The sequence below is a fragment of the Rattus norvegicus genome, chromosome 7 (genome assembly GCF_021556685.1).
Source record: "Rattus norvegicus strain SHRSP/BbbUtx chromosome 7, alternate assembly SHRSP_T2T, whole genome shotgun sequence".
NCBI classification, from domain to species: Eukaryota; Metazoa; Chordata; class Mammalia; order Rodentia; family Muridae; genus Rattus; species Rattus norvegicus.
The window spans coordinates 143,135,802-143,158,112 of NC_141540.1; the positions used below are offsets into that span (position 1 = coordinate 143,135,802).

The 22,311-nt window shown below is 41.6% G+C and overlaps 2 protein-coding genes across 4 annotated transcripts in view; both read left to right on the forward strand.

The window, feature by feature from the left end:
- The window catches only part of Sp1 (Sp1 transcription factor), a 29,419-nt gene extending 12,438 nt beyond the window's left edge, over positions 1-16,981 (forward strand). For both annotated transcript variants that reach the window (XM_087555749.1, NM_012655.2), the window contains 3 exon segments: positions 4,888-5,056; positions 10,888-11,087; positions 11,351-16,981. In XM_087555749.1, coding sequence (XP_087411875.1) covers positions 4,888-5,056; positions 10,888-11,087; positions 11,351-11,664 — 683 coding nt within the window. In that variant the 3' untranslated portion in view covers positions 11,665-16,981.
- Positions 16,982-18,984: 2,003 nt separating this feature from the next.
- LOC148004997 (uncharacterized) lies at positions 18,985-22,059 on the forward strand. Of its 2 annotated transcripts, XM_087559878.1 has the most exons (3): positions 18,985-20,509; positions 20,641-20,707; positions 20,746-22,059. In XM_087559878.1, the coding sequence occupies exons 1-3, from the start codon at positions 20,358-20,360 to the stop codon at positions 21,127-21,129; spliced, it is 603 nt and encodes a 200-aa protein (XP_087416004.1). In that variant the 5' UTR covers positions 18,985-20,357; the 3' UTR covers positions 21,130-22,059. The 2 variants fall into 2 exon arrangements, with proteins under 2 accessions (XP_087416004.1, XP_087416005.1); XM_087559879.1 differs by having other exon boundaries at positions 19,052-20,502; positions 20,632-22,059.
- The last annotated feature ends 252 nt before the right edge of the window (positions 22,060-22,311 follow it).

Consider the following 22,311-nt stretch of genomic DNA (forward strand, 5'->3'; position numbering starts at 1 on the left):
CTTACCTGTATGTTTGTGTGCACCACATTTGTGCCTTGTGTTTGAGATTAGAAGAGGGCATCAGATCCCTTGGCACCAGAGTTTTGTTGGTTTTTTTTTTTTTCCGAGGAGCTGGGGACCGAACCCAGGGCCTTGCACTTGCTAGGCAAATGCTCTACCACTGAACTAAATCCCCAACCCCGGTACCAGAGTTTTAAGTGGTTGTGGAAACCAAACCTGTTCTTGTACAAGAGTGGCAAGTGCAACCCCATCTTTGTCGATTGCTGAGCCGTGTGTGTGTGTGTGTGTGTGTGTGTGTGTGTGTGTGTGTGTGAGAGAGAGAGAGAGAGAGAGAGAGAGCGCACACGCGCCAGCCATCTGGGGACTGGTTGTGGGGGGGGATGGAGATCAAACCGTTTTAGTCAGAGAGGACTGAGGTAGAGACTGGAGTTTAATTTGGCTTCCTTGTCAGGCAGATCTCTGGCCCTCTGTCCACAAAAAGCTTTTAATGAGTTTTTTCTAAAGGACTTAATAATGTATCACGATGCTTCTGATGAAGGCATGGTATATTATAAGAGCCAGTGAAGTATTGTTCAGAGATATTGAGCTCTGCATGCCCTAAGAATGTACCTAGAGAAAAATTAAAGAGTATGAATGGAAAAATGGCAGTTTTCTTTGGTACATTTTGGAAGTTCAGTTTAGGTGTATTTTAAGTTTCAGGGGGTTTTTTTGTTTTATTTAAGATTTAATTATTTTGGGGGATTGGAGCAATGGTTCAGATGTTAAGAGCACCAGCTGCTTTTCCAGAGGATCTGGGTTCAGTTCTTAGCACTCACATTGCAACTCCATTATTCCAGTTCTGGGCTATCTGACACTCTCACATGGACATAACATGCAGGCAAAACACCAATACACATTTAAAAAAGAAAAAAAATAATTCTTTTATTCTGTATGTCTCAGCACCATGTGCATATAGTGCTCACAGAAGCCAAACTGGAGTTAAAGATGTGAGAAATCATGTAGATACTTGGAAACCAGCCTGAGTCCTCACAAAAGTAGGCAGTTTTTTAAAGAATCGAGCCATCTCTTTAGCCTCTAAAGTTTGGTTCTTTAAGCTTCCATGTTATAGATGCTAAAATGTTGGAGCTTTAAAACCTAGAATAGTTCACTTGAATATTTCTGTTTGTGTACTTGTTTTTGAGACAGGATTTTATTTTGTAGCTCATACTGGCATCAGTGGTTATCCTCTTGCCTCAGTGTCTCAAGTACTGGAAATAGTTCACTTTATTCTCTATATAGACAAGGCTGGTCTTGAACTCACAAAGAACTGCCTGCCTCTGCCTTCCTAGTGCTGGGATTAAAGGAGTGTACCACCACACTTGGCTTTGAGTACTAGTTCTACTTCTATTGTGCTTCTGCTGTGAGAGAGTGAATTGACACTGAAAGTACACAATCATCAGGAATGGTGTGGCTCGTGCTTATAATCCTTGCAGTTGGGAAGTCGAGGCAGGTTTTTGTCTTATTTTGCTGTATACTGTCCTGTGACTCGTTGAATTCACTGTGTGGCAGGGACTGACCCCATTCTTGCCAGCTGCAGTTTTTGAGCACTGGAATTATAGGCAGTCAACATCATGATCTACCTTTTCTTTATTATGTTTTTTTTCTTTTTTGTTTACTTGTTTGTTGTTTTTCAAGACAGGGTTTTGCCATCCTCAAACTCAGATCTACCTGCTTCTGCCTCCAGAGTACTGGGATAAAAGCGGGTGCCATTACCATTCGCCTTTATATTCATGATAAATGACAAAACTCAAGCCTTAGTTAGGAAACATTAACAAAACTGAAATTAATATTTAGATTTGATGGAAAGACTTCCAAAATATCTTCTTTATGTTTCTAAAATTGGTATAGTCCTTTCTTACATCTGGTATGTTAAAAAAAAAAAAAATCTCTGTCTTATTTAGTCACAGTGACATCTACTGGTGAAAGCCATTAGCACCATTTTGCTGATTGCTGAGCTCTAAAGAAAACTACCGGTTTGTTTTTTTTTCTTTTGGAGGCAGTTTTTCTTTTTGTTTTTTAAAGATTTTTTTTATTTATTATATATAAGTACACTGTAGCTGTCTTCAGACACATCAGAAGAGGGCATCAGATCCTATTACAGATGGTTTTGAGCGTCCATGTGGTTGCTGGGAATTGAACTAAGGACCTCTGGTAGAGCTCAATCAGAGGTCTTAACCGCTGAGCCATTTCTCCAGTCCCAGTCTAAATGTTTTTTTGTTTTTTTTTTGGTTCTTTTTTTTTTTTTTTTTTTTTGGTTCTTTTTTTCGGAGCTGGGGACCGAACCCAGGGCCTTGTGCTTCCTAGGTAAGCGCTCTACCACTGAGCTAAATCCCCAGCCCCTAAATGTTTTTAACTACAAAGAAATTACAGAAGATACAAAGAGGAAAGGGGGAAAACGTAAGGCTTCCCATCATGCTTACTAATTCAACTTTTTTTTTTTTTTTTTTTTTTTTTAATGTGTGCTTGACAGGGTCTTACTTATAGGTCAGGCTGGTTTTGATTTCACTATCCAGCTGTACCTGCCTGGTGTTGCTGAGATGGCAGACAGGTTCTATCTACTATTCCCAGCATGGATTTTCTTAGTCATAAGCTTAAAATTTATTTTATGTATATGGGTGTTTTGCCTGAATATATTTGTACACCCATGTTTATGTACATGGGTGCTGGGTACCAGAGGAGCTCAGAAGAGGTTAGGATATCAGATACTCTGGAACTGGAGTCATAAATGGTTATGAACTGCCATGTGTGTGTGCTGGGAATCAAAACCAGGTCCTCTGAGCAGCCAGTAATCTGAGCCAGTAGTTCTCAACTCTCCTAATGCTGCAACCCTTTACTATATATCCACATGTTGTGGTAACCACCCAACCATAATATTATAATCAACTATTTCATAACTGTAATTTTGCTACTGTTATGAATCATAATGTAAGTAACTGTTTGGCTGATGGTCTTAGGTAACCCCAGTAAAAGGGGCCCCAGATTGACAACCACTTCTGAACTACTTCAAAGTCATCTCTCCTGCTCATGAACTTTTTCTTTTTTTAAATATGCTTTTTCTGGGCCTTTTGGTGCATGCTTTTAATACTAGCATGAGGGAGGCAGAAGTTGGTGAATCACTGAGTTCCAGGCCTCCATATTCAGATATCGTGTTTTTGTGTTGGTGTGAGTAAGTGTGTGTGTGTGTGTGTGTGTGTGTGTGTGTGTGTGTGTGTGTGTGTGACACATGAGGGGAGGAAGGAAGAAATTATGTGTACTTGTACTCCCTCTTTGTGTTTACGTGTGTGTGAGTGCAGGTGCTTGTAGAAGCCAGAAGATGTTGGATACCCAGATGCTGAAGTTACAGACTAAAGTGTTAAGAGACCTATTCTAAGAGCTAGGTCCTGAACTCTGGTCCTAGTAGAGCAGTAAGCCCTATTAACTTCTGTACCTTATCTCCAGCCTTAGTGATGATCATTTTTTTTTTTTTTTTAAACAGTGTTTTTCACAGCAAGATGACAGTTAAGGAGCCCAGATGCCTAATTGGAGTTTTTAGAACTATATAGAAATTAACTTCTTGAATGGTAGAATACTCGCCTACTGTGTGGAGGCACGGAGATCAGTTCTAGAATGATGTTTTGTTTTTGTGTTACAGTTCTTGACGTTTTCATTTCATCATACTTTAGTGATTCCCGGGGTCTCCACAGAGAATAAGGTTTTGACTCTTAGTGATCTTGGAAGGCTTGGCTTTAGCCACACTTGTTTACTTAGAAGCCATTGAGAATATCTTTAACAGCCATAGTTGGTTCAGAAATTGATGCTAGAGGCAACTGTTGGATTTGGCCAAGACTGTCATTACACTGTGCCTCTGGTTTCCTAGTTACTTTCATCACAGGAAGGCCAGTCTTTAATTTATCTCACTGCTTAACTGGTACCATGTTTTAAGATTAAACTGTTCTTTTCTAAAACTCTTATTTAAAAGGGGTGGAGAACAGATTCCAGTATGATAGTGATGTCATGTTGGCTTCTGTTTGGCATGGGTCTTACTGTTTAGCCAAGGTTATCCTGGAACTACTATGTAAACTTAAACCTGTAGCCCCTTGGCAGTCCCTCGGGTACTTATTTGGGAGGTTGAAGCCAGAGAATTGCTTGAACCTCAGAGTTCAAGGTCATTCTGGGCAAATATAGCACGACCTTATGTCAGATTAAAATAGAAAGACGAGTCTTGACAGAACGGTGTGTCATGGGCTGGTTAGATGGCTCAGCAGGTAAAGATACTTCCTGTCAAGGCTGACAGCCTGTGATTGGTTCCTGGAACCCATGTGGTAGAAAGAGAACTGATTGCCAACAGTTTTCCTCTGGCTTAGACAAGCATCCTACACACACCACTCATGGAAGAATCAACTGTAATTAAAAGTGTAAAAAGAGGGGGTGGGGAAAAAAAGTGTAAAAAGAGGGGCTGGGGATTTAGCTCAGTGGTAGAGCGCTTGCCTAGGAAGTGCAAGGCCCTGGGTTCGGTCCCCAGCTCCGAAAAAAAAAAAAAAAAAAAAAAAGAAAAGAAAAAAGAAAAAAAAATGTAAAAAGAAAAGGGATGGTGCTATGAGTGTGATGTACCAGTGAGATTTTTTTTCTCTATTTTAATTTTATTTGTTTATTTATTTGGTTATTTGAGACAGGGTTTCTTTGTGTACCCCTCACTGTCCTAGAACTCCCTCTGTAGATCAACCTGGCCTTAAATTCATGAGAGGTCCACCTGCCTCTGCCTTGCAAGAGTTAAGATTACTGGCATGTGCTACCATCACCTGGCTCTGTCATGAGATTTCTATAACTGTTTTGTCCTACCCATTGCCACCTTTCTCCTTTTTATTTCAGGTGATCATGGAGCTCAACTTGGCCTTCATGGACCTGGCGGTGATGGAATACATGATGAGACAGCAGGTGGAGAAGAAGGAGAGAACAGCCCTGATCCCCAACCCCAAGCTGGTCGCAGGACTCGGCGGGAAGCATGTACATGCCCCTATTGTAAAGACAGTGAGGGGAGGTGAGCTCATCTTATTGAATATAGAATTTTTCTTTTTTTTATAGAAATAAACAAACAATGAACATAGAAATATGAGGGAAAGTGTATAATTTTATTATTTAAGACATAGGGAGTGGGCTGGAGCGATGGCTCAGTGGTTAAGAGCACCAACTGCTCTTCCAGAGGTCCTGAGTTAAGTTCCCAGCAACCACATGATGGCTCACAACCATCTGTAATGGGGTCCCATATCTTCTTCTGGTGTGACTGAAGAGAGCGACAGTGTTGTACTCACATACACAAAATAAATAAGGTTTTTTATAAAAAGATATAGGAGAGGTTGAGTGTGTAGCTCAGTTGGTAAAGGGTTTTCCTAGTATTTATGAAGTCCTGAGTTTGAATCCCAGCACTGCATAAAGCAGTTGTGGTCATACATGTCTGTAATCACATGTCATGTGACAGACTTTTCCTGTGTAACACATACATGTGTCTGTTTAACCCCAGATAGGGAGTATATAAAGTGAGGGGTTGAGCACCAGATATATAAAGTTGAGGACATGACCGTTCCAAGCTGTGGTTGAGGGGAAGGTTTTCATTGTAGATATGAGGTGGAGTATAGCCAGAGGCACTGAAGAGTTCAGAGCAAGGAGAGAAAGTAATAGACTAAATAATAACCAGTAGATTCGACCTGGCCATAACAGGAGACAGAACAGGGTAGAAAATGAGACAGAAAGATAAAAAACGAGAGACGAGAACACTTGTCTAGATGGCAAGGTTGTATGGGAAGGATAAGCTTAGGGAGGGAGGGAAGGTTATAAACTGGAAGAGTTTAGGGTAGGGGCAGGGATTAATAGACGTGGTCTGCCAAACTCAGCAACTTTTATTCTATTTCTTTTTTTTTTTTTTTTTGGTTCTTTTTTTCGGAGCTGGGGACCGAACCCAGGGCCTTGCGCTTCCTAGGTAAGCGCTCTACCACTGAGCTAAATCCCCAGCCCCTCTATTTCATTTTTATTGTTTGTTCATTTTTGAGACAGGGTCTGTTTATGTAGACCTAATTAGTCTGGAACTCACTATGCAAATCAGACTGTCCTTGAATTCGAAGAGACTTCCAGTGCTTGGATTAAAGGTGTGAGACCACGTCCAGTTCCCATAAACATAATTTTTAGTCACCTGATGTAATTGTTGTCTAACTTAGGCTTAGGCCTGGGAGGCTCTAGCCTCCCTACAGTCTAATATAGGCCTAGAATGTTTTTAGTCTCTGAGACTTACTGCTGAGTAAGCTTACACTTTTTAGCTCTTGTTGGCTGGTTCAACCCATCTATTCTGCCTCAGAACTCCTCTCTAAGCTGACTGATTCAAACTGGCTTCTTACTTAATTTCCCTGCTTCACCTCAAACTAACTCTAGCAATTTGTTCTAATCTTTTGACTTTTTTTTATTCTCTGGTTCATTCTGTCTTTACCTGTGTGTAGCTTATTATAACTCTCTTCAACTTGGTTGGGGGCGGGGGGCTCTCCCTGTAAAACTGCTTCTGAACTCCACTGACTGACTGAACAGAACTGACTAGAACTCAAGATCTGCATGCTTCTGTCTCCTAGGATTAAAGGCTTGTCTGTATTCCAGCGGAGGTGGCATAGTGAGTTCTAGGATTACACAGACCTAGAAGGTCTTTGGATATGATCTCTTGCCAGAGCAGCCATGTTCTGAATTATAATTCCTCTATAAGCTTCTTATTTTATTTTACATGGAATCAGGGTAATGCTACATCTCCTAACTTGGCCTTGGCTTCTGTCTCCTAAGTAGTAGAGATTACAAGGATGAGCTTCCATGCTTTTCTTTCACCCTTAATATTCAGGCCTAGAGGAATGGCTCATTTGTTTATTTTTGGTTTTTGAGACAGGGAATTCATTTGTTTGTTTGTTTACTTATTTGTTTTTATGTAGCCCTAGCTGTTTTGGAACTTACTCTGAAGACCAGGCTGGCCTTCATTTCAGAGATGCACCTGCCTCTGCCTCCTGAGTGCGGAAGTTAGAAGCATATGCCACTACCAGCATCTGTTTAGTAGCCACCTCTAGAAAAAGCAAATACTGCTCGTGACATAAAAAAATAAAAAGAGAGCAAGGACTAATAGGATATAGCTTTGTGTAAAAAAAAAATGCATGTAAGAACGTTAGTGAAGCCAGATTTGTTGGTGACACACATCAGCTACCACACTACTTGGAAGGTATAAGCAGAAAATTGCAGATTTGAAGCCCATCTAGTCTAAAAGTCAGTTCAAAACCAGCCTGAGCTAAATAAGATTCCAAAAAATAAACAAACATCCCATAAAGCCAGGCCTGGTGGTATATATCTGTAATCCCATCACCCAGGAAGCAGAGACACAAGGTTAATCCCAGGTTTGGAGCCAAACTGGTCTACACAAGGAGATCTATGGTAACTTGGGCTATATAATGATTTCTTATTGCAAAAATAAGGAGATAAACTTAGAAACTGGAGATAAACTCAGTAATAGAACATTTTCCTAGCATTCAGAATCAATGAGAAATCAGAGTTAGAAGCAAGAGCTGTATAATATGACCTACTCATGTACTATATTATTCCTTTACAACATTTCTGAGCTCACATTCCAAGTATTGGGGTTTTGTGTAGCAATATACTTTGAGATTAGAATGTTATGTCTCCAGGGAACCAGCAATAGCTCAGTAGTTAAGAGTACTTATTGCTCTTGCAGAGGATAGAGGTTGCAGTGCACAGCTATATGTAACTCTAGTTACAGAGGATCTAACATCTTCCTCTGGCCTCTTTCGGACATTAATAAAACAACTCATAAAAAAGTACCAAAACGGGGTTGGGGATTTAGCTCAGTGGTAGAGCGCTTGCCTAGTGAGCGCAAGGCCCCGGGTTCGGTCCCCAGCTCTGAAAAAAAGAAAAGAAAAGGGGTTGGGGATTTAGCTCAGTGGTAGAGTGCTTGCCTAGCAAGGGCAAGGCCCTGGGTTCGGTCCCCAGGTCCGAAAAAAAGAAAAGAAAAAAAAAAAAGAAAAGAAAAGTAACAAAATAGCTTGTTTTTGGTGATTTTTCCTGTGTTTTCAGGAAAAGCAGAGAATGTTATTTCTTTTTTTTTTTTAAGATTTATTATATATGAGTACACTGCCGCTGTCCTCAGACACACCAGAAGAGGGCATCTGATCTCTTTACAGATGGTTGCTGGGGTTTGAACTCAGGACCTCTGGAAGAGCAGTCAGTGCTCTTAACCCTTAACCACTGAGCCATTTCTCCAGCCCAGAATGTTATTTCTTAATTGATGTTTTTTGTTGGGTTGCTTGTTTTTTTTTTTTTTTTTTTTTTGAGATAATACTTTTGCTTTGTATCCCTGGCCCAGTCTGGCTTTACATGTAAATATGTTTGTTCTTTCTGCCTCTACTCTTGAGTACTGGAATTCCAGGTAGGTATCACCCATACCTGGCAGAACCGTGGTGTTTTTGCTATTGTTGATATTTTGAAACAAGGTCTTACTGTAGAACTCTGTCTGGGTGGCCTGGAACTCAAAATGTATTTGGTTGTACTCAAACACACAGAGATCTAACTTCCTCTATACCCAGCCTAACTTATAGTTTGAAAAACTCTCTTCAAATCCCCCAAAACTTTCCTCTTACAGATCTCCTTAAACAAGTTTTACCTTAATAAAGGTGCCTACAAGTGGATCACATATAAGGAAACCTTGGCTTAGCAAAGACTGTATAAAACTATTCATAATTTGAGAGATGGAGATAAATGGGTCTGTTATGTTGCCTGGTCTAGTCTCTGGGCTGAAATAGTTCTTTTAGTTTCCACATAGCTAGGATTACAGTCATGTTCTATTGCACTTCCCTGTTTGTTTTCCCTTTTTTCAAGTTTTATCCAACCCATTCTTTCTCCATTAAATCTCTGATACTATGCTGGGTGGGCAGTTAAGTGGGTAAGAATATTTGCTGTGAAAATAAGGACCTGAGTTCAAGTCCTCAGCACCCATCACTTCATTCATTCGTTCGTTCGTTCGTTCGTTTGTTCATTTATATTTGTTAGGGTTTCCCTGTATAGCCCTGGCTGTCTTACAACTCACTATATATAAGACCATGCTGCTCTTGAATTGAACCCCCATGCCTGGTCTATAACTTGGATTTGGGAAGCAAAAAAATCACAATCAGCTAAGGGTTTTACCTTTAATGCCAAGTGTGGTGGTGACTCACACTTGTAATTCCAGAACTTGCAAGGTAGAGGAAGGAAAGTCTGGAGACCAAAGTTAGTCTTGGCCAGCTATATAGTAAAATTTGAGGCTAGCCTGAACCATATGAGACCCTGCCTCAAAGCTCTCTCTTCTTCTTCATACAAAAGAACTGTGCATGGAAGTTGAAGGGGATGGAACTTATAACTTAGTGTGTGAGAGCTTGTCTTGATTAGAATTTCAAAGGCAGCTTGTGTTACATAATACATTGTCACAAACAAAACAGGAAATGGGCTAGAGGGATGTCTCAACAGTTACTTTTTCACAGTACCTGAGTTCAGATGCTAGTACACACATCAATAGCTCGTAACTACCCATGACTTCAGCTACAGGAATCTGATGCCTCTTAAGATACCTATATTCACATGCACACAACCACACATAGACAATTTTTTTTTTAAAGGATTTGTCTGGGTGGTGGTGCCCTTTAATCCCAGCTCTCCTGAGGCAGAGGCAGTTGGACCTCTGTGAATTCAGGGCTAGCCTGGTCTACAGAAAAAGTTCCAGGACAGCCAAGGCAACATAAAGAAACTCTGTCTCAAAAAAATGTTTATTTCTCTATTTGCATGCAGCCCATAGGCCAGAGAGAACTTGGGAGTCTGAATCTGCTGGTGTGGGTCACTTGGTGGTGATTGCTTGAAATCAAATTCCAGTCTTCTAAAAGAGCAAAAGCACTCTTAACTACTGAGCCATCTCTTTAGCTCCCAAGAAAAATAACAGTTTAAAAAACACAGGCTAGGTGTGGTAACCCATGCCTTTAATTCCAGTATTTGGGAGGCAGAAAGAAGGTGGATCTCTGAGTTTGAGGCTAGCCTGGTATACACAGAGTGAGTTTCAGGACAGCCACGTCTACACAGAGAAACCCTGTCTCCATATACAAACAAATATACAAATCCCAAAGAAAAACAACAGGGGCTAGAACAATGGCTCAGCAGCTAAAAGTGTTGATTGTCTTCCAGAGCAATTAGATTCCCAGTACCCATATGGTAGCTCAGAACCATTTGTAACTTCAGTTCCAAGAGACCTATCATCCTTCTCTGAACTTAGTAGGCACCAGGTATGCTGTGGTGCACATATATATTTTTAAATCTAAAAATCATTTTGACTCCCTACAGAGACAGGGCTTCTCTGTGTGACAGGCCTGGCTGTCCTAGAACTTGCTCTGTAGACCAGGCTTCCTTAGAATTCACAAAGATCCACCTATTTCTTTCTTCGGAGTGGCAAAAAAGAGTAAGTCTTAGTGACAGGTATGACAGCACACACACCTTTAATCCTACCTAGCATTATGCAAGCAGAGGCAGGTGAATCTCTAAGTTCCAGGACAGCCTGGTGTACACAGAGAGACTCTTTCTCAAAGACAAACAAGCAGAGGCTGGAGAGATGGCTCAGTGGTTAAGAGCACTGGCTGCTCTTTCAGAGGTCCTGAGTTCAATTCCCAGCAACCACATGGTGGCTCACAACCATCTGTAATGGGATCTGATGCCCTCTTCTGGTGTGTCTGAAGACAGCCACAGTGTACTTATTTCAATCTTTACACTTCTTGGTTCCTTCATTTCTATCTCCAGAGTAATAAATCATTATGTTCTCATTCTTAGGGGCTCTGGAGATCCTGGCAAAAAGAAACAGCACATTTGTCATATCCAAGGATGCGGCAAAGTATATGGCAAAACCTCACATCTCCGTGCACACTTGCGCTGGCATACAGGGGAGAGGCCATTCATGTGTAATTGGTCATACTGTGGGAAGCGCTTTACTCGTTCGGATGAGCTTCAGAGACATAAACGTACACATACAGGTGAGTAAGACCCGAGGGAAAAGGGAAAGCAATAGATAAGAAAAGATGTAATATGCCCATGAAGCTAACTGAAATCCCTGAACAACGTATATGTGAAACTGAATATGTCCCCAAGAATATTTGAAGTAGTCTGGAAGGTTTTTAATAAGGAGCTCAGTTTCAAGAGGGATTTTGAAAGACATACATCAACCTCAACTTTGTTTTGGCTGGGTTTTTTTTTTTTTTGGCTAAGTTATCTTTTTTCTTTTTTTCTTTAAATCTAGGAGAGAAGAAATTTGCCTGCCCTGAGTGCCCTAAGCGTTTCATGAGGAGCGATCATCTGTCAAAGCATATCAAGACCCACCAGAACAAAAAGGGAGGCCCAGGTGTAGCCTTGAGCGTGGGCACATTGCCCCTGGACAGTGGGGCAGGTTCAGAAGGCAGTGGCACTGCCACTCCTTCAGCCCTTATTACCACCAATATGGTAGCCATGGAGGCCATCTGTCCAGAGGGTATTGCCCGTCTTGCCAACAGTGGCATCAACGTCATGCAGGTGACAGAGCTGCAGTCCATTAATATCAGTGGCAATGGTTTCTGAGATTAGACGCCCAGGGCCAGAGACATATGGGCCAATACCCACCAAGCCTGGGATGCAAGGTAGCATGGGTCCAAGAGACATGTGGAAGAGAGAGCCATGAGGCATTCATGTGCTTGGTGATAGGAAGAATTGGGAGATGGTACAAAAGAAGAGATGGGATCGTGGCACCCATCTATGTCACTGGTGACTCCTTGAAAATGGAGAATATTAGTGAAAATTCTGTTGGTGCCACTTTTTGATCAGCATTTATCTCATCCCAGGTTCTTCTTACCCTTCTTACCCAGCCTCCTCTTCCTGTTTTTCCCTCTTAGCTCTCCCATGATGGATCCCCCCCTTTCCTAAAGCCATCATGCCTTGATAAATATATATGATCATTGAAATACTTTTTAACAAAAACAGATTCTATATTATATATATATATATTAAAAAATATATAGAGATGCTTTCACAGGGGCTGGCTGGGAGGAGGAAAAAGACCATTCTGTGACCAAAATACCTTGGTCTTTTTTTCTTTTTCTTTTTTTTTATATTGCCTTATTTCTCAATGGCTGAGCCTTATCATGACACATCAAGCTTTCCTATAAATGTTGTCCTGGCATCCCACCAGAGTAAGCATTCATACGCTCTGCTTCAGTTCATATATACATATATAATGTGTCTTCTTCCTTAATTTTGTTACTTTATTTGGGATCAGCTCCTTGCACTCTTTCCTGACTCAGTCCTTTTTGTCTCACACCCTTTTCTTACATGATCATTTCCTGTGTTGTTTTTGACAGTGATCCCTGGATTAGGCACTTCTGTTAATATTTTAAAGACGTTAGTTCCAGCAACGGAGTGGAAAAGCCTTGAAGTGTAGCTATGGAGGGAGTGTTCAAATACTACTGACGCAGGCACATTAGTGCTGGAGAGTCAAAGCCATCTCCCTTTATTAGTTGTTCTACACATCAAAAGTCAGAAGTATTTCTGTGGAATTGTGTAAGAGGCCCTTTGAAGGAGATACACTGTCAAAATGCTCAAATAATAGGCAGCAGCTTTCAGTATGAAAAAGATGTTCTCAGAAAAGGAAATAACTCAATAGTCTTGGGTTCAGAAGTTAGTGGAATTATTCGGATTTCAGTATCATTGTCTTCCAGATAACTCTCAGCCTCACAGAATGGCCTTCTGAGTTCACACTCTGAAAGGAAGTACACTTCCTCTTTTGAACATTTCTGTAGTTCCTTCGTATTAATGTTTTAATGTTTAGGAGCATCAGCCAGGGAATCTGTTTGGACTTTCCATTCTGTAGAGTGCAAAACTTGTGCCAGTGGCAAAAGTGGTTCTTTTAAAAAAAAAAAAAAAGTCCCCCTTAACTCTTCCTTACATGTACTTGGGTGGTTCCTAAGGGAAAGGGAAGCACACAATCATGGGAACGATAGCCCAGAACAAAAAGAAATCTTGTCTTACCACTGTGGATTTTAGGAGAAATTGGGAGAAATTATCCTGCTTTCTCTATGGCCTGATTCCAGAAGAGACTGATCCAAAAATTATATCGGCAGGGAAACTCAGTGCATTTTACACTGAGACTTAAATGCAACCAGAATTGTCCTCAAGGCCCAGCCATTAAAGCATTGTCTCTCTTGACTTTCTGCTATCTTGTCAGAGAGCTTTTCACTGTGAGGAAGTATGAAAGTGGTTGAGTGTATGTGTGGAATCTATTAGGTTGGGGATAGGTTTTCTGTTAGCCAATATTTAAAGAGACCTGCAATAAAAAATTACCCTGATCTGATAGAGAATCTAAAATGTTTGTGTATGACTGCGTGTGAATGTGTTTGTGCCTGTATATATCTACATGCAGATGAGAACTTATATTTGAAATTGTTGGAAAATAAATTCAGATCGAAATGCCTTTCAGGTCCATTATCTAGAAATTGGTCATAAAACTTGGGTATGTTCCTAAGGTCAGTTCTCTGCTTGTGTTAAATTGGTTAACAATTATGGGGTGGGGGGATATCCTAGTGCACTTTCTAAAAAAAGAAACTATTTTTGTGTTTGAAAATGAAATCAACATCCAAATCTATAGTGGATTCCTTATTCTAACTTCTTTATCTTGGCTACAAATAGCTTATAGTGTTATTATACATGTTACGTAAATTCCATCTAAACTAGGTTCTTGTTAAGTTTACGGTGTTGTTAGCCTGAAATACTAACATTAGTTTATTCCATTTGGTCCTTTCTGTGCAGACTTAATACTGTTATCAAGACTCAGGAAATATTTCAAGGGACTTTCCCCAAATCACATGTTATTAATGTTGAAGTAAACGTTACCTGTCCTTAGCCATCATCACACCTTTTGTTCCTAACGAAAAGCAGAACTCAAACTTATTTTACACTCATAATCATGTGCTTTGGCATCTCTGGAGGAAGAGGGCAGGATAACTCACTGGAGTGTGCAGTATTTTGCTAGAAAATTGAAGGAGTAGAATCTTGTTTAGTTCGAGGTGATTAGATATAAGCTGGCCTGGTGTTGCTGATGACCGTAAAAGCCTTATATAAGTTAAGGATCGGAAGGTGTTTTCTCTTGGTGAGAAGTTGATGATTTACCCTCAAGGTCTGCTACATTAACATTAACATGAATTAATTTACATCAGATTCTTTCTGCTTTTTGAGTTTCCTTCTCCAGTGTCTTATTGCCCATAAAATGGAATCAGTTTCTGCTCTTATCTCCCTGTCTATGAACCACTCAGCCTTTTTCACAGTTAAGAGATTACATTACTCCAGTCAGGGTATTGTTACTGAAAGGGAACCTTTCCCAGAACTTTTGGCCATCAGAATTTAACATAATTGGCTTGCATAAGGTTTCTAAAATTCTCTTCATTACATTTGTTGTTTGGAATTTTTTTGTTTGTTTTCTTTCATCGAGATAGGGTTTTACTCTGTATCCCAGGCTAGCCTGGAATTCACTATGTAACTCAGACTGGCCTTGAACTTTGAATAATCTTTTTTGCCTCCTAAGTGTTGGGATTACAAGTATATGCCACTGTGTCCAGCCTTCATGATTTTTTACCTAATTTTTAAAAGAAAAATGACTATACCTTGCAAAGTGATAGGTGACCACCAATGTAATAGTCTTCTTTTGTTTTGAAATAGGTCTTTCAAAGTATCCTTGGCTGGTCTGAATTTATATGTAGTCCCGGCTGCAGAGATCTGTCCACCTTGGCCTTTCAAGTGTTGGGGCTACAAATGTATGCCACCACACGCAGCAGAAATAGTAATCTTAAACATTCATTTCCTTGTCCTAGGCTGCCCTTTATATTCATCTACAAATTGTTTGACTGTGTCATCTTTTTCCACCATCTTCCTTCAGGGACCTCCCATAGGCACTCTTTTTGGGGGTGCTATTCAAAATGCAGTATAGTGGTTCTTTCATAGCCTGGTCTCAGTAAATAGACCCTTTAATCACAGAAGGTATAGACTGAAGTATGGGATGACGGTGTTATAATTTGGGGAGGGCGGGAGACTAAAGCTGTAATTACTATGGCTGATTTATCTCTACTATATACATATATTTTTTGCTTTTGTATATCCGATATAGAAAACTAAGCATTGTATTTTTTTAACAAATCTGAGAAAGCACTATGAACTGCAGGTGTTGACTTTCAGAATATATTTTGTATTGTTAATACTTCACATTATGTGAATACTGGAAGCTGCAGATCTTTGTAAGCCGCAATAAAATTGGATACTTTTTGAGGGGTTCTTTTGGAGGTGCTAATCAGGCCTCTGTTATACTTTGAAGGAGCCCTGGTGCTACAAGATTAAAGTTTTCATTCAATTTTAAGTGCCCTAATGTCTTTTTGGACCTTGGGATCAGATGAGAAGTGATTCGGAGGTCAGGTACTGAGGAAGTGACGATCGTGTCCCGCCTCAGCTGAGGGCCTCTTTGCATGGTTTTACTTTCCATAGCCAAAGTTGGGTAACCTCTTCGGGCTGCCAGGAGAAATATTAGAAATCTCAGTTTGGTCTTCTCTCAGATGAGCCAGTAACTTAGAAGGATAAAGGCAGCAGCAGTTGCTTTGGGAGAGGAGGGGATGGCATTTTTCCAACCCGGAAAACATTGCTTCGATCGCTGCTGATAAAACATGGGCAGGTTATTACTTTGGTTTAGAAAGGCTGTGTGCCTCTCTTGGCTCTGCTCCGGGGGTACAGATCTTCATCTAGGAGGATGAGTAGACCAGCTTTGAGGTTGAGCTGTTTCTTTTCTTTGTCTGCCTTCCCTAAATACCATCCCCCAGAAAAGACATTAAGCAGCCTTTATTTTAAGTTCCTACTCCCTCTTCCAGACTTGGCTCATGTGTTGTAGATTGAAGACTGGGAAGAGAAAAGAGGGGGAAGTATTTGGCTCCATTCCTTCCCTAAGTCATCTCACTTCCCAAACTCAGAAGGATTTCTCCACAGCACTCATTTGAGAGAGTGAAGCTTTTTTTTTTTTTTTCCCTTTCAATTTGCTCCTTTATCAAACAGCCTAACCTTCCTTGTCTTGGCTGAGAGAGTACAGGGACTCCTCATCTGTCCTTCTGCTCCAAATCCCAGCTCGTGGAGATTGAGGAGCACAACAGGTTAGGCTGGGGCTGCAGATGGAAGAGACTTCGGTTCATCTGCTTGGTTGTGTGCTTTCCTATATCTTGCCTTCAGGAATCACACTGTGCCTTCTCTACCAGGGAACTGATTCTGTCTACACAGCTTTTCCAGTAACTGCTCTTGAAAATTGTGGATATGGCAGTTCTTCCTATTTCTGATGACACTTTTCTCCCAGTAACATCCTAATACCCCTTACCTTGCTAAAGACTAGGCACAAAGTCAGAATATGTTGATAATGATCTGAGGAAGCCAAAGGCAGCTGCCCTAGGGCCTGCTTCCCTCTCCCAAGTCTGTCATCCCAGGGCAGAGGAGTAGTGCTCCACTCTGGTGCCTAAAACCAGTTTATCTTTCTTGATACTGGGAATAACCAGTCTCTGTACCACTGTTGCCTTTAAGCCTTTAATCTCACGATGTTTGTTGTGGGTTCCAATCCAGTTGTCACCAGGGCTGTGAGGGTAATTACTTCTCAAGTCACTCACTTTCTCCACCCTCACTCTTGAGTATGTATGATGTTAATCTCTCGTCTTCCTGCTCCTTTTGTATCTTCCTCGTCTCTCCCCCCACATTTTTCCCTGGGTGTTTTGGGGTCTCAGTATCTCTTTCTCTATATCTCTATCTCCGTCTCCACCTTTTGTACAAAGATTAGTTCCAATGTAGTCTGTAGCTCCTTTGTAAAACAATTAAAAACTTTTTTAATAAATGATGTCTCTGGTGTATTGAGAGGGTTGGGAATGGGGTATATGTGGTAACTTCCTATTTTGAATCCAACAAATGTTGCAGCTACCTACACTATATTGTACTCCCATACATTTTAATTAATGCACTTAATCTACACTTTAATCTTAGATGAGGGTTCACAAACAACAGTGCTTTGACTATAGAAACGTGGAGGACGTGAGGTTTGGTAGTCCATGCCTGTAGTCCCAGCACTGTGAAGTGTGAGTAGGTTGGATTTGAGAGGCCAGATTGGTATATATAGGAAGTTCCAGGCCAGTATAGACTGTCTGAAAAATAAAAGCAGGAGGAAGGGTAGACACTGAGTTGCTGAGTTTCTGGGCCCAACGATAAAGTACTTCTATGTTGTGTGTGATTCCCTGAGTGTAATTCTAAGCACTTAAAAAAGATGACTGTGAAGAAAAACAAGAATAGTGGCTGCCTCAATTTCAGTAAGTTTTTTCTGCATTTGTGTGCAAGTACACATGCCGCAGTATATGTGGAGGTCAGAGGACAGAGGTCAGAGGAGTCTTGCTCACCATGTGGATAGATTACTTGGCTGTTGGGCTTGATGATAGAGGCTTTTGGCACTGAGCCATGTTTCCATCACCACCACCACCACCCCTTTTTAAATAATTTTTACTGTTTTTGGTACTTTCAAGACGGTGGGTCTAGGTAGCTCTGACTGTCCTAGAACTCAATATAGAGACCAGATGCCTAGAAGGGACAAGAGATCCATCTGCCTTCTGCTGGTCTCTTTAAGTGCTGGGACTTGAGTTTTTACTTTCTGTATATGGGTGTTCTGTCTGCGTGTGTGTCTGTGTACTATGTGTGTACAGTGCCAGAGGGTGTCAGATTCCCTAGAACTGGAGTTAACACACATTTATAAGCTGCTGTGTGGGTGCTGGGGATCAAACCTGGGTCTTCTAGACCAGTTTCAGTGCTCTAACCACTGAGTCATCTCTCCAGCTCCTCCACCCATCATCACACCCTGGTTTTTCTTAACTGTCTCTAGCAGAGGTTGGGTTTCCAGCATCCTGTATAGTTCTGCTTCCACTTTCCTAGTGCCAGGCTCACAAGTCTATACCCATGACACTATGTTGGGAAATCACACTACCAACTAAACTACTTCTCTAGCCACCTTTTAAGTGACCTACTTATTTTGGAATACTATCTTTTAGGGAAAAAAGTTTTTGGCTTGCAAAGAAGTTACAAAGGGTTGCTATATAACAGCTTCCCTCTTTTTTTTTTTTTTTTTTTTTTTTGGTGGTGGTTGTTGACTTAATGTCTACATAGCCCAGGTTGTCAAGGCAGTCCCCTTGCCTCAGATTCCCAAGTCCATGTAAACAAGTCTGTATGTGAGTGCAGGTGTGGTATGCATGTGTCACAGTGCACATGGAGAAGGACCTTGGGTATTCGACCATCTTCTACCTTGTGAGACTCACACAAACGTGGTGGCATACACCTTTAATCTCAGTGCTTTGGAGAGTTGGGCAGATCTCGTGAGTTTGAGGCCTGTCTGGTCTATAGAACTAGTTCAAAGGGTCCACAGAGAAACCCTGTCTTGAAAAACCTAAATATGGGGCTGGAGAGATGGCTTAGTGGTTAAGAGCACTGACTGCTCTTCCAGAGGTCCTGAGTTCAAATCCCAGCAACCACATGATGGCTCGCAACCATCTGTAATGGGATCTGATGCCCTATTCTATTGTGTCTGAAGACAGCTACAGTGTATTAATATATAATAAATCTTTAAATAGAAGAAAGAAAATAAAAAGAAAAGCCTAAATAACAAAATAAAAGATAGGTGGTAGTGGTGGTCCCAAAACATTTTTAATCCTACCATTCTGGAGGCAGAGGTAGGCTGAGGAATTTTAACTCAGCCTTAGGACTCCACAGAGAAATCATGTCTTGAAAAACCTGTAGAGGACCGGAGATGACTCAGCGGTTAAGAGCACTGAGTTCAGTTCACCAACAACCACATGGTGGTTCACAACCATCTGTAACAGGATCTGATGCCCTCTTCTGGTGTGTCTGAAGACAGTTGCAGTGTACTCATATAAGTAAAAATAAATATTTAAAAAAATGAAAAACCTATATAAACAAATAAATGAAACAAGCCAGATGGTGGTGGCCTCACTTCTTTAATCCTAGCACTCCAGAGGCAGAGACAGATCTCTAGTGTACTGAGGAATTCCAATTCAGCTCCGTGCTATTGTGGTAAGTGCTTTACTGACAGCACATCTCCTTAGGTGTGCGTTTATGTTTGAGACAGGGTCTCTCTATATAACCCTGCTAGGCTTGGAATTATATGTAAACCAGGCTGGCTTTAGCGCTCCTGGACCTACCTATCAGCCTGTGCCCCCCCCCCCCATGCTGGTATTGAAGGTGAGCGCTACCATGCTACCATACCCATCCAGATGTGTGCTTTAACAGCCCGAAACAGCTCAGTAGTAGAGTGGACTCATTCAATAAATGCTTTTGAGCCTTTGCTCTTTATTCCGTACTAAAGCTAAGGCAAATGCTTGAGACAGGCCCTCCCACCATGACTTCTGCAGTTGGGCCTGTGATACAGATGCCACCAGTTGCTCTTCTCGCCTGATCTCGTTTTCAGCAGCCAGTTTGTCTCCTACTTTATGGAGAAGATAGCTAAAATTTCTTCAAACTGTCCCTCACTCACCTCCTCAAAACATGTTTGCCCACCAGTCTGCCCCATCCCTCTTCCTAAGAAGGAAACACTGTTCTTCCTTTGAAGGTGGCCCGTTTTCTCTCACTTGACTTCTCTTTGTTCTTTGTTTTGATGTGATTTTTTTCCTTTCATCTTCAGCCTGCCTTTGGTTCCCTCCTTAGCTTATGAGCATGTTCTCAGTCTCCCTCTACCCCAGCCCCATTCTGAAAAACTGCTTCCTTCTCAGTCGTGCTGATCTATTGTCCTCCCCAGAGTTAGTGGGAGCAGTTTACACCCAATAATTTTCACCCCTCAGACCACTTTGTTAGCACTGATTCTTTCAAAAATGTTCAGTTTACTGTTAGCCACCTGGTTACAGACCATTGGTTTCTCTGTGTTGCAGTGTGCTCCTGATTAGTGATTTCTCCATTTTAAGCTTTCTTGTGGTAAAACGTGATGCTGCTGTGAATGTGGACCAGTGAGAGGGCTGGCTCAGTTGACAAGTGAGTTGGCTCAAGGGTAAAGACCCTAGGCACTTGCTGATCCTGACAACTTGAGTTCAACCCCTGGGATTCATGCTGTTGACAGAATGGACAGACTCCTTGCAAGTTGCTTTCTGCCCTCTACAAATGCAATACATAAATAGAATGCAATTTATTTTTTTTAAAAAAGCCAAAGGTTGAATGAGAGGAGGCAAATGTGGACATGCACACCTTTAATCTCAGCACTCTGGAAGCAAAGGCAGGTGGGTATTTGTGAGTTCAAGGCCAGCCAGGGCTACACAGTGAGACCTTGCTTGCTTCAAACAAAACAAGTTATAAGGGGCCAAACAGTAGTTAAGAGTGCTTGCTGAGGGGCTGGGGATTTAGCTCAGTGGTAGAGCGCTTGCCTAGGAAGCACAAGGCCCTGGGTTCGGTCCCCAGCTCCGAAAAAAAGACCAAAAAAAAAAAAAAAAAAAAAAAAAAAAAAAGAGTGCTTGCTGAAAGCTGGGCACACGACTTTAGTTCTAGCATTCAAAATGTAGGCAGATCTGAGTTTGAGACCAGCCTAACCTACAAGAGTTCCAGAACAACCAGAGGACCAGCCTAACCTACAAGAGTTCCAGAACAACCAGAGCTGTTATGGAGGAGAAACTTTGTGTATCAGAGAAGAAGAAGAAGAAGAAGAAGAAGAAGAAGGAGGAGGAGGAGGAGGAGGAGGAGGAGGAGGAGGAGGAGGAGGAGGAGGAGGAGGAGGAGGAGGAGGAGGAGGAGGAGGAGGAGGAGGAGGAGGAGGAGGAGGAGGAGGAGGAGGAGGAGGAGGAGGAGGAGGAGGAGGAGGAGGAGGAGGAGGAGGAGGAGGAGGAGGAAGAAGAAGAAGAAGAAGAAGAAGAAGAAGAAGAAGAAGAAGAAGAAAAGCAACAACAACAAAAAAGAATGCTTGCTGCTCTTCGAGAGGACCCACATCTGGCAGCTTTCAACTGCCTGTAACTCCAGCTCCAGGAAATGATGTCCTCTTCTGGCCTCTGAAGATACTGTACTTAAGTACACAAACTCCCAGGTGGACACACACATATAAACATAATTAAAGGGCTGGAGAGATGGCTCAGCGGTTAAGAGCACTGACTGCTTCCAGAGGTCCTGAGTTCAAATCCCAGCAACTACATGGTGGCTCATAACCATCTGTAATGAGATCTGATGCCCTCCTCTGGTGTGTCTGAAGACAGCTACAGTGTACTCATATAAAATAAATAAATCTTTAAAAACATAGTTAAAACTAAAAGAACATCCAAGGCTATATAGATATAGACTCTGTCTCTAATTAAATAAAAAGTAAAATCTTTTAGATAAAGCAAGATATAATAAAGCCATCTGGCTCCATGACCCAACAGATAAAGGTACTTGCCCCTAAGCCTGACAACCTGAGTTTGAGCCCTGGCACCAAAATGGTGGGAGGAGAGAACCATCTCTGCGGGTTGACCTCTGACTTTCAGGTATACATGCACACACAGCACTCAAAGAGGTATAAAGAATAACTATAACCCAAGTGTGGTGACTTAGATCTATAATCTCAGCACTCAGGAGGCAGAAGCAAGTAGGCCTCAGAACAACCCGGTTTACAAAGCGGCACTGTGTGGAGTTTGTGTGCACACACATATCTGGTGGTGAAAATTAAGTCAGCCAACATTGGCAAAAAACAGAGTGTGACACTAAATCACCTGTCTTCTCCAGCCCTTCCAGTCTCCTTCAGAGACATTACTGTCTGACACTAAAGCGTTGGTGTTCCATCTTGTGTCCTTCTTTCTCAAGTCTCATCTACTCTAGCATGTTCTCTCTCTTCTTCCCTCCACCTCTGTTCTATTGTCATATATACACACATCCTACTGCCTGTTCCAAGTCCTGGGATTAAAGGTATCTGCCACCATGCCTGGCTTTGTTTTTATTCTTTAAGTTTTGTAGGCTGTCCTTGAACTCCCTCTATATCCCAGCAAACCTTGCGGTTTTAATCCTCCCACCTCAGCCAAGTAACTGAGATTACAGGCCTGTGCTACCAGCTCAGAGAGACGGAGAGACAGAGACAGAGATGGGAAGGGGGAGAGAGATTTGTGTATATGTGTGTGCATGTGTGCAGGCACAGGCATCCTAGTGTCAGAAGAAAGTGCTGGCTCCTCT

What these genes read in the sequence shown, in the direction of transcription:
- LOC148004997 (XM_087559878.1), top strand. Translation starts at nt 20,358, where the DNA reads ATGTGGACATGCACACCTTTAATCTCAGCACTCTGGAAGCAAAGGCAG. An exon ending in ACAGTAGTTAAGAGTGCTTG is followed by an intron (nt 20,510 to 20,640) that starts CTGAGGGGCTGG and finishes AAGAGTGCTTGC; the next exon opens with TGAAAGCTGGGCACACGACT. An exon ending in GATCTGAGTTTGAGACCAGC is followed by an intron (nt 20,708 to 20,745) that starts CTAACCTACAAG and finishes CAGAGGACCAGC; the next exon opens with CTAACCTACAAGAGTTCCAG.